Below are 12,944 nucleotides of genomic sequence, written 5' to 3'. Positions count from 1 at the left end.
TTAAATTCAGTTGTACTTACCTTATCTCTCAGCAGGCTTCTTTCTCTGTGACTGGTCCCCTGAAACTGCTTTTCTTCTGTGCTCCATTGGTTTGTAGGTACTCTGATGTCATCACATACAATGCAGGTCTGGTGGCCCTGCATTGTAAGTGAGAACGCCAATGGCTCGTCCCCAACCCAGACTGAAGAAGAGAGTACTGACTTCCAGGAGGGCAAGGGACAGGGCCATCTTACCGAATGGGCATGCTGTTCAGTTGCCCAGGGGGCTCCACTTGCCAAGCGACCCAGTCCCAGCCAAGTATTAGTCCAGATCCCCATGTGTATCCCGCCGCCGAACTTAGCAGGTGGAAAGCGCCTGTCGCCACTGTGCTGCTGTCAGGCCACTTGGGCCATGGAAGGGGAGCCCACAAATGCAGGAATGCCTGTCCAACTCTATGGGAACAGGCACACACAGGACAGTCCAGGCTGACTTCCGTCCTTGTGTGTGTGTTCACCGGCCCCAGCCGCCACCCAACTTGAAAGCTGTCATTAGCCTGGCACTGCTGTACCAATAAATATCGCCTGATCGACAATTTGCATTTTTTTTTTCTCGTGGGTGATTGTATAGGCAGGGCCCCAGTGCACTGCATTGCCCGGGGCCCTTTAATGCCCTTAAGATGCCACTGGCAAGGGATAAGGTAAAGAAAGATGCTTTTTAATGGAATCCTAGACAAAATGAGCATTCGACTCTTTCAGTGTGGAAATAAATGGGGAGTGTTTGGGGATCTACAAGGGTAGCTTTTAATTTTCCCTGAAGATTAGCTTAAGCCTCAGTTCACACCAGTGCGGCTTTGAAATTGCGCTACTTCAGCAAGATTTCAAGGCCGCACATCAGTGCGATTTGGACTGCCGATTTCATACAACAGAAGTCAATGCAAGTCACAATGAAAGTACTGCACAAACCTTTTTCAAAGTTGCTGCGACATGAGTTGTGGCAACTTGAACAGTTCCATTGGGTGAGACTTGTCATGATTTGCAACTGCCAAATTGCATGACAAAATGCACCAGTGAGAACGGGGCCTAAAAATCAAATTGATGTGTTATATCACATGCATATAACATAAAATTGTATCTCCATTCCATGTATCGCTACACAAAAGCATCAAAAATCACTAGTTGTAGCTAGCCTTTGTGATTGGCCAAATATGATAAAATCTTCATGATTTTTCTTTCAGCTGTTGTGTTCCTTAGCTATCAATATAAAAAGAAAAGTTATTGACACTTTTTAAAATTCTATTGGTTTCTTATAAAACTGATGATAATGATGATTTTGACAGTCTGGCTAAGGAAATAGGGACATATTAAGCAATTTATGGTGGGTCTGTAATTGTAGGTTAAGAACCCAATAAATTATTATGACAATTTTTAAACATTCATAAATCCATTTATGAACAAATTTTCCCCAGAATGGATGTGCCTGCAGAAATATGTTTATGCATGTATTTTTTATCTGTATTTATTTTTAATCAGTAATCCGTAATTATATTGTGTATAGACCGTAGAGATCCTGGAGAGGGTGGATTATCATTCGGTGTCCTGCACAAGGTTGCCAGTGTAATCCTGCCTGCTCCCATTAGTACCCACTCTGCCATCAATGGGGGAATGACCATTTATATTTTTTATATTTTTTTGTGTTGTTATTGCTTTCTTTATTATTATAGTTACTAGCCTAAATATTAATGTTTTTATGATGATTATATTAATATAATAATAATAATAATAATAATAATAATAATAATAATAACAACAACAATAATAATAATAATTTTCCATTAGCTGCAAAATTTGGTAAAGAATTATCTAAACATACAGGACCCAGTTTACTGAAGTCATAAGCTTGGTTGCCAGATATTTTACCCTCTCAGAATACCCCCTCTCTGATTTTGTAAATGGGGGAAGCAATGTGCATGAATATTTGTATGTTAAATTTGTCCAAACAACTGTCTGAATTTAGGCAAATCCCCAAAGTCAGAGCAGCATATTTTCAAGCACATGTCCACAGGAACATACTGGCAAGGATTTTACAATTAGGGCCTATTTACACTTTTTTGCTTCTGTGCATGTATGCTGGCTAACATGCTTGTCTCATACTTAATGTCTCTTGCATTAAGTCAGGGCTGCAAATGTGTAAGAACAGACCAAAAAATTGACATGCAGCATTTTTTCAACACAGAGCACCATGATGCATCTGGTGTGTTAACATACATCTTGGTGCATTGTAATGTATGTGTGTTGGAGCAACATTGCCTCAGTGTGTTGGGGTGGCATTTACAATTAATTTAAGTGCAATGCGCTGGCACATGTAACTTGCGTTCACATGCCATGTGGTAACATGTGCATTACTGTAACACACTGCAGCACAAAGATGTGTTTCAGGTCTCAGAAAAATATATATTTTTTCTACTGCTTTTTTTTTTTTTTTTACTACAGTTTCCTGTAATGCATTTGTCTATTGCATTTTAAATAACTTCATTAATAATAAAAAAAAAAAATGAATAAATTGTATTTTGAATAAATATTTATTGATTGTATTTATGTATTGTATCTGCTTTACTATTGTATTTAATATTTAGGTGTAGAAATGTGTCAAATATACCAGCATCTCAAGTGTTGACTTTCTATTTATAAAATAAAGAAAAACAATATCTATCTTATCTTTTGCATTCTTGTTCTCAGAACAGAGAAAACCTGAAAACTGTAGTCATGCCACAATGTGATAATAGAAAAATATATTAAGGTATCATGAAATATTTATTTTTATTTCAGTGTTTTGAATAATAATAATAATAATAATAATAATAATAATAGCAATAAAATAATAATATAAATAATAATAACCATTCATTAAAATGTATGAAGTCACAATCTGCTTGCATACCACCAAACTTGAACCATTTCCATTCTTATAACCCCCTGGTATCTAACCTTCCTCTAAAATACACATGTGCTCAGTCCTGCTTGCAGGCATTTGTTTTGATGGACATACTATAAAATAGCGAATGGGAGAGAATGTGTACATGTACAGATGCAGTTTAAATGTTTAAATACCTTCTCCTGTTAAAATCTATTGATAGTAGATAGTTTAGCACTATATAAAAAAATGTTTTTTACTTGACTATTATAATCTTAGCGCATAGGATTATATAGCTATATATTCATATGTTAAATGGATTTAATTGACTTTTGATTTATTATTGTATTTGTAAACCAATTTACAATATTGATGTTCTGCAAATGATTTTGCCATTTTCCTTTTTTATCTTTTTTTTTTTTTTAATTCTGGCAGAAACTATCTAGAATGGATGATCCTTCACTGGGGCATTTGTGAATCCTTACCCTGATGTCGGTGTGAAATCGCATGTGTGTGTGTTGTGTATAGTGTGCAGAAAGACGCAGGAATTATTTATAGCTCTCCTTCTTTGCCTGCGGGAGGTTCTCTTTAGCAATTTAATACTATAAAGTATCTATTGGTAATCACGGTTGAAAAAAAAGAACAAAACGTATAGTTGTAACCACATCATTCTGATGAGTAGTTCTACACATTTGTAATATAAAGTGTATTGTTCAGTAATATATATCTATCTATATATATATAGATATATATATATATAGATAGATAGATAGATAGATAGATAGATAGATAGATAGATAGATAGATAGATAGATAGATAGATAGATAGATAGATAGATAGATAGATAGATAGATAGATATTTATATATATAATGTGTACAGCAATGCGCTATATTTTACCTAAATATAATAATGTAGAAGAATAGAACTTCAAATATCAAATGTATATCTTCTGTGTGTTAAATAATGTGAAATAAAGTAACCGATCCTAGTGCATAATAACGAATATATGTAAATAACACAGTTTACAATGATAGACAATATGAACCATAATGATGGGTGTAATAAATTGTATTATGCCATATACAATGATATTGACAGATTCGTGAATTCTTAGATATGAGTAGCGATGTACAAGTATGTAGAATATAACTATGTTAAAAACATTAAGTTTTATGTTACATAGAAAATATAATGCATTGTCTCTGGGTTTTTTTGGGGGGGTTTTTTTTTTAGTTTAGGATTGAAAAAAAGCTGACTGCTGACACAATTATAATGACCATTATACATCAATGGAATTGGGATGCAACTGAATAGATTAATTGCCGATTACTGGGAATGGGGTTCCCTACATAGATAGATAGATGACCATTCTAGACTATGATGTGTGGCACATTATAGATAGATATCGATAGATAGATAGATAGATAGATAGATAGATAGATAGATAGATAGATAGATAGATAGATAGATAGATAGATAGATAGATAGATAGATAGATAGATAGATAGATAGATAGATAGATAGATAGATAGATAGATAGATAGATAGATTGATTGTTTAGGACATATATTTATATATATAGATAGATAGATAGATAGATAGATAGATAGATAGATAGATAGATAGATAGATAGATAGATAGATAGATAGATAGATAGATAGATAGATAGATATAGTCACATGTTACAATTTCAGTAAAATCAGAGAAAGGGGAGAACAGGATACGATCAGGTATTATAGAATACAAAAAAGTAAATATATATATATATATATATATATATATATATATATATATATATATATATATATATATATATATATATATATATATATATGTCTTGATAATTATTCACGGATAAACTATGTATAAATCGGAGGGGATGTCTATCTCTTTGCATACACAGGGAGATGTGTATAGCTGTACCATGGCTGGTCTGTGAATTATGACCCCCCCTCCACCTCCCCACACAAAATAATACAAATATCCTCTTTAAAAGGGAGAAACCAAATCCACGGAGCTGAAATGACATAAAAACAAAGCGGTCCTCCCTGCTCTCCCCCTGAGCTGCATCCATCAGGAGGGCAGTTAAAGTGTCATTGTCAGGGGACACAACAAGGCTCGTCCCCTCCCGGCCACCCGGGCAAATTATCTGCTAATTAACTTGTGTTCTAATGGAGATCGCCAACCAATGTCTCCATCGGGTTCATATATATATATATATATATATATATATATATATATATATATATATATATCTACACAGATATAAATAGATATATACATTTATTTAGAATGCACCATTAGTATACCCGTATTCTCTGATTTTAGATGATATTAGTGAATGATAAGGCAGCTATACTTTGTCTATTATACAATTCACTGACAGTCAGGCTGGGTGTCAGTACGATCTGGTCTTTATGTGTGTGTTTATTACAGCACAGTGGTAGAGATTGAGCGGATGATAATGATTTTGTACTAATCGGAAATGGCCGTGCCTGGTACAGGGGGATATAGAGATACTGGAAATAATTGTAGATTTATAGAGGATGTGTACAGGAGAGGGGGCAGTGGATGCTTACAAAATGCTTAGATGCCAAGATGCTTAATAAATGAGGACAATGCAATTGTTAGGAATAAACAGAAGTGGATGGTGATAATTGAACAGTCATAGGACAGATTCTCCATACACCCCTCACCTACACACCAGCCCCCCTGTACTCTCACCCCTGCTCTCCTGCCACCTCTACATACACAGGAATACACTCCTATCTGTAGGTTCACCTGCAGGGGGTGACACTCCTACTGACTGATCTGATGGACACAAATCGTTTGATGTTCAATAGGATTGTAATTTAAGATCATTTGTTCATCCTTTATCATCCAGACATTTGAATGCCTTTCCTTATTTCTAAAGATATACATCGCCCGGATCTATTAAACATCGCTGGACATCTACACATTGGTCAGTGAACAGACAACTGCAATTGGTACGATTCAATTGGATAGAGCAAATATCCGCATCGTCCGATCTGAATTGTATATTAGATGAGCCGACATCCAGATTACATCCACAAATATTGACTTCATCAGGCAGATCACAATAAACCAGAAACATCCTTCCTCTAGATAGATAGATAGATAGATAGATAGATAGATAGATAGATAGATAGATAGATAGATAGATAGATAGATAGATAGATAGATAGATAGATAGATAGATAGATAGATAGATATGTAAATGCCAACATTTCATATAGAGAGATCGCTGTACAGTCACACTTCTTGCGATCTGAGCACACAAAGACCGATCAGCAGTCGGTGGTCCCTGTCATTATGATTATAAATGGATATCTACACAGATCCAGTAGTGACACAAGTTGTAGGGTGACCCCAGCACAGTGCAGAGTCTGCCAGCCACCCATATGTGACATCCACACCAAATAGACTGTCAGCTCTTTAGTACAAGTTGCTCCAATATTGTTCTAATGGGTCCAGTCTAGCTGGTGTTTACCCTGGAGAGCTGGGAGAGTTGTGCTGGAGAGCTTCCTATGATATAATAAGACGCTATATATACCCCATAATCTATACATCATTATTACAGAGAGCTCTATGTTTGGAGAGTGTATACAGCACCATAGACAGGGCTCTACTCACCGGATCGGAGGCTGGTATGAGGCATAGTCCTGAGCTGCCCTATGGACGATGTCCTGCTCAGATAAGTCCAATAGGGGGAGTGCAGGAGATCCACTGTGGCAGGCGACCTGTGGAGGAGACACCATTCACTCATTGTATAGGGCACATAGGTCTGGGGGTGCAGGAATCACATGTAGAGTAGGGGACATAGGAAACCTGGAAGGTAGGGGACAAAGAAGACCCATGGAGGTTAGGGGGTACAGGAACCACATTGAAGGTAGGGGACATAGAAGACCCATGGAGGTTAGGGGGTACAGGAACCACATGTAAGGTAGGGGACATAGAAGACCCATGGAGGTTAGGGGGTACAGGAACCACATGGAGGGTAGGAGGCATAGGAGATCCATGGAGGTTAAGGGGTACAGAAACCACATGGAGAGTAGGGTGCATAGGAGACCCATGGAGGTTAGGGTGTACACAGGAATTACAAGGACGGTAGGGGACATAGAAGACCCATGGAGGTTAGGGGGTACAGGAACCACATGGAGGGTAGGAGGCATAGGAGATCCATGTAGGTTAAGGGGTACAGAAACCACATGGAGAGTAGGGTGCATAGGAGACCCATGGAGGTTAGAATGTACACAGGAATCACAAGGAAGGTAGGGGACATAGAAGACCCATGGAGGCTAGGGGGTACAGGAACCGCATGGAAGGTAGGGGACATAAAAGACTCATGGAGGTTAGGGGGGTAAAGAAACAACATGAAGGGTGGGGGGCATAGGAGACCCATGGAGGGTAGGGTGTACAAAAACCACATGGTGGGTAGAGGCATAGGAGACTCATGGAAGTTAGGGGGTACAAGAACCACATGAAGGGTAGGGGGCATAGCAGACCCAGTGGAGGGTAGGGGAAACATGAATCACATGGAAGGGATTAAGCATAGGAACCCCATGGAAGGGAGTTGGAGTAATTCTCATGGTGGGGAGGGGGGGGGGGGTTGCAAGGGTCACAGAAATTCCATTGAGAGTAGAGTGCATAGGAACCTCATTGAGCGAGAAGGCACAAGAACCCTAATGTAGGGCAGAGAGCAGAGGAACCCCATAGGGGGCAGGGGGCACAGAAACCCCTGGGAGGGTAGAGTGCATAGGAATCCCATGGACGGCAGGGGGAACAGAATCCTTATAAATGACAGGGAACAGAGGGGCCACAGGGATTAAAGAGGGCAGAGGAACCCCAAGCAGGGCAAGTAGCACAGAACCACTATGTAGGGTATGGAGCAGAAGTAACCCCATAGCGGGAAGAGGGCAGAGGAACTCCATGGAGGGCGGGAGTAGAGTATGAATTGCAGGGGGCAGAGGAAACCCATGAAAGACAGAAAGTACAGGGAACTCGTGAAAGACAGGGGACACCTAGGAACCCTAAGGAGGGCATAGGGCACATGAACCTTAGGGAGGGCAGAGGGTACAGAAACTCCGTAAAGGGCTGGGGTCAAAGACACATTGAGTGGCCATGGGCACTGGTACACAGAGGGGTCAGGATGAACTGGCATTCAGTAAAGGGCATAGAGCACAGACACCCCAGGGAAGAGCACACATACTAAAAGCCAGAGTTGGTTACAATATTCGGATAGTGGTAACAACTCCATATATCATTCAGAAATCAAATACAGGGTCAGAACAGAGAAAACCTCCTCTTCCCACCACAGAAAACCAATTGTCTGCTCATTTGCAGCACATAAAGGTGCATTCCAAATCCAATACATAACAGCTATAGATAATTACAACATGAAACAATTAGATAAACTGGTACAAGATCAAACTAAATACCAATAGATAGAAAGAAGGAATGCAATAAACACAAATAGCCAGAGAGACAGAAAAAAAAACAGACAAACAAACAGACAGACAGACAAACAGACACATAGATAGTATATAGAGGCAGGACATACAGATGATGAAGACAGAGGATGCTCCCAGCTGTGTCTTGTCTCTGGAGGACCTCTCACCCTCACACTTTACACGAAGTTTGTCCACCAAGCAAAGGGTCTGGGGGAGGATTTATCCCATGGAGGGGGTCTCAGGGCTGCCTGGTACAACACACACACCACCGATTGGCTGCAGGTGCTTCAGGGGGGCTGGAAGGAGGGAACTGCACATGGATGGCTGATTTCAAAAGATTCCACATCCTACAATACAAGATTCTCAGGGACTATAGTATCAAATGATAGATAGATAGATAGATAGATAGATAGATAGATAGATAGATAGATAGATAGATAGATAGATAGATAGATAGATAGATAGATAGATAGATTATATATAGATAGATAGATAGATAGATAGATAGATAGATAGATAGATAGATAGATAGATAGATAGATAGATAGATTATATATAGATAGATAGATAGATAGATAGATAGATAGATAGATAGATAGATAGATAGATAGATTATATATAGATAGATAGATAGATAGATAGATAGATAGATAGATAGATAGATAGATAGATAGATAGATAGATAGATTATAGATAGATAGATAGATAGATAGATAGATAGATAGATAGATAGATAGATAGATAGATAGATTATATATAGATAGATAGATAGATAGATAGATAGATAGATAGATAGATAGATAGATAGATTATATATAGATAGATAGATAGATTATATATAGATTGATAGATAGATAGATTATATATAGATAGATAGATAGATAGATAGATAGATAGATAGATAGATAGATTATATATAGATAGATAGATAGATTATATATAGATTGATAGATAGATAGATAGATAGATAGATAGATAGATAGATAGATAGATAGATAGATAGATAGATAGATAGATAGATAGATTTTTGAAGATGGAATCACTGTTATTGTGTACAGACACTTCTTGCAATTTGACCATTCTAGACTATGATGTGTGGCACATTATAGATAGATAGCTAGATTCATAGACACATAGATACATAGATAGATAGATACCAATAGATAGATAGATAGATTCATAGACACATAGATAGATAGATAGATAGATAGATAGATAGATAGATAGATAGATAGATAGATAGATAGATAGATAGATAGATAGATAGATAGATAGATAGATAGATAGATAGATAGATAGATAGATAGATAGATAGACACATAGATACATAGATAGATGGATGGACATAGTTAAATAGTTAGCCAGGTTACGTCCTTTTTCCCCCACTAGTAGAGCTTTCTTTTGGTGGTATTTGATCACCTATGCGATGTTTATTTTTTGCACTATAAACAAAAAAATGCGACAATTGTGGAAAAAAACCAATATTTTTCACATTCTATTTCTCCCAAATTGGACATTCCCCCCCAAAAAATGTAAAAATCAAAATTTTTTAACATTTTAGGCCAGTTTGTTTTCTGCTACATATTTTTGGTAAAAAAAATTGCAATAAGCATATTTTGATTGGTTTGCGCAAAAGTTACTAACTACGGGAAAGATTTATTGTTTTTTTTTTACTAGTAATGGCAGCGATCTGTGATTTTTTGCAGGACTGCGACATAGTGGTGGACAGATCGGACCCCTAACTGACATTTTTGACACTTTTGGGGGTACCAGTGACATTACTACAGTAATCAGTGCTAAAAATATGCAGTTACTGTAATAATGCCATTGGCAGGGAAGGGGTTAACCCTGTGGGTGATCAAGGGGTTAAATGTGAGCCTAGGGGAGTGATTCTAACTGTATGGGGGTTGAGCTTCTGAAATGACCATAGAGACATGTGATCCTATATAGCAGGATCACATGGGCTCTATGATCATCCCAGGGAGAAGGACGGTCGGCAGTGCCATCTTAAGAGCCTTATAGGCCCCTGGGCAATGCAGTGCACTGGGGCCCCCTGCCTACAGAATCACCCACGAGAATATACTACAAGAGAGTACAACTACCTGAAGTATATACCTTACTATATACATATTACAGGGAACACTATATACTGCAAGAGAGTACAACTACCTGGAGTATATACCTTACTATATACATATTACAGGGACCAATATATACTACAAGAGCCCTAGACCACCAGGTAAACTAAGTAATCTGGATTCTGGCCTGTTGACAGTAATTGCCACCATGTGTGTGGGGCCCCTTGGCAAGTGGGGCCCCCGGGCAACCGCTGGACATGCCCATTGGAAAAGACGGCCCTGACGGTCGGCTGTGTTTACAACAGCCGCCCGTCCTTCTCTCTCAGCGGGGAATGATCGCGGGTGTCAGTCAGCAATCAGAGCTGCCTGCCCGCTGTATCGGCTTCCCCGCTGACGAGCGGGGGCAGGGGGCGTGCTGCCAGTGGCGCGCGATTGCCCCCTAGACTTCCGAGAGCGAGCGCCTTACATGTACGGCGATTTGCCTAGGAGCGGCTGCCTGCCGCAGTACATCTGCGGCGGGTGGTCGTTAACCGGTTAAGGTATAACATTTAACATGGTCGCATTCATCAATCTTGTCCCTTCAACTATCTTAATTTCAGGGTGCTTCTGTCTGCAGCATTCTGTTTTCTTTAAAATTTATCATAACTGTGCATGGCTCCGCCCACACCGCTGAATCATCGATTTCCAGGGATCTGTGAATGGGAAGACTAGAAGTCCCATCTGGAACTGCAGCAGTGTGACTCACAGATTGTGTCAGTAACAGGGAGGTGATGTCACTACACTTGTAGTAAATTGTTTACTTCCTCCAGATCCTTAACAGAATGTGTATTTCTCCATACCAACCTGTGGCTGGGGATGAAAAATGCCTGAGCCTGTGCATTGTACCTGCAACACACTGAACATTATTGCGCTGCTCTGCCGTAGTTCTATCAGAATACCGCTACTCATCAGAAAATGCAACGGAAGTGACGCCGTGAAAAAAAAATAGCTTATTGCGCATGCGCTATGTGTTCCAACATGGCCGCTATGCGTTCCAATAGGTTTCCTAATCTGACAGAACACAAAACATCTCCTTACACCCATACAAGTCTTCAATCTCACGCTTATTTCAGCAGGTAACTCCCATTATATACTGAAAAAGACTTTCACCACAACCAAGTGAAATGTTCTATTTCACTATATAATCAGTTTGCCGCTGAGCAGTGCGGGGTGTACCAAGATGGCCGTCGCTACCTTCTGTCTGCAGGCATGTCGCAGTATTTACTATAATAATAATACTAATAATACTATAATAATAAAAGTGTCATACTGTATTTCAGTATATACGTTGAGTTTACTGCTAAAAATAAGTGTGAAATTGAAGACTTCCCTGGGTGTAAGAAGATGTGCGCTGCTGCCTTTGTGTCCCGTCAGATTAGGAAACCTATTAGACCGCATGGTGCATGCGCAGTAAGCATTTTTTGCTCAGAACGTCACTTCCGTTACATTTTCTGATGGGTAGCGGTATTCTGACAGGACGCTGGCCTTAAAGAAAACATTTACTAAATGCACATTTTTTTATTATTCTAATGTGAGTGCATTTACTAACTTTTTATCAAAAAACTGAGTTTAAGATCGCTGTATACGGTAAAGCATGCTGTCAGACATATTGGAAAATAGGTTTAGATTTAGATTTTACCCTTCTGTTTGTTTAGATGACCATTGTAACTAAAATAGAAGGAGATGGAAAATCCAAAATGATACCTTTGTGACCAATGCCGGGACAAGGCCATCCAGCACCCATGGCAAAGATGCTAAACTGTGCCCCCCCCCCAACGACTTTACTCCATGCATGCACACGGAAGCCCTGAATGTGGCACAGCGCTCTGCAGGGATGGCATACTCAGCGTACTGTCCCTTTAGAGCGCAGTGCATATTCATTTTACCTCCAGGTAAGCTTTATTGTAAGCAAAGTAGAGTTTACTACCACTTTAACTTGATGAACACTATGCTCTGATGTGCCAGGTGTGGTGCCGATTCCCCTACTGCTTATATTTCCTAATGTTGAAAGCCCCCCCCCCCCAAGTGCTTCTGGCTTCCCTTCTCTTCCCTTGGCTGCGGGGAAATGTTTCAGGATAGGGAGCGGAGGAAAGGGCTAGTCAATATTTCATTGACCAGCCCCTCACTCACTGTGTTCATTCATAACTGAAGCATAGCAAAACTGTGTTTACTATGCTTCAGTTTGTGAATGCACAGGAAACCACTCAGCACAGAGCACTTCTCATTCAATCACTGTCCAGTGCAGCTGAGGCTGCAGAGAAAGGCATGTGTGTTTTTGAGCTTTGGGGTGCACACCCAAATGCAATAGGTCACTCACACCTATGCTTAATTTTACCTTAGGACTGCCAAGACCTGCCACACCTTGTCTGCCCAACCTGTACAATGGTTGCATTTGGTACTCAGTTAAAAGTATTCAGTTTTCTATGAAGAAGCAAGAAAAAATCACACACCTGCTACAAACTT

At 39.3% G+C, this 12,944-nt stretch overlaps 1 protein-coding gene across 7 annotated transcripts in view; it reads right to left on the bottom strand.

Annotated features, from left to right (window-relative positions):
- PAX8 (paired box 8) overlaps positions 1-8,554 on the bottom strand; it is a 40,701-nt gene extending 32,147 nt beyond the window's left edge. For all 7 annotated transcript variants that reach the window (XM_082255587.1, XM_082255589.1, XM_082255592.1 and 4 more), the window contains exons 1-2: positions 8,475-8,554; positions 6,548-6,654 (exon numbers count right to left, since the gene is read on the bottom strand). In XM_082255587.1, the coding sequence (XP_082111713.1) occupies positions 6,548-6,572 (25 nt within the window). In that variant the 5' untranslated portion in view covers positions 6,573-6,654; positions 8,475-8,554. The remainder of the gene's footprint in view (positions 1-6,547; positions 6,655-8,474) is intronic.
- Positions 8,555-12,944: the final 4,390 nt, after the last annotated feature.

Source organism: Pelophylax lessonae (genome assembly GCF_965119305.1).
Source record: "Pelophylax lessonae genome assembly, chromosome: 4".
Taxonomy (NCBI): Eukaryota; Metazoa; Chordata; class Amphibia; order Anura; family Ranidae; genus Pelophylax; species Pelophylax lessonae.
The sequence above is the reverse complement of the archived record's forward strand: the minus strand, read 5'-3'. Positions and strand labels throughout refer to the sequence as shown.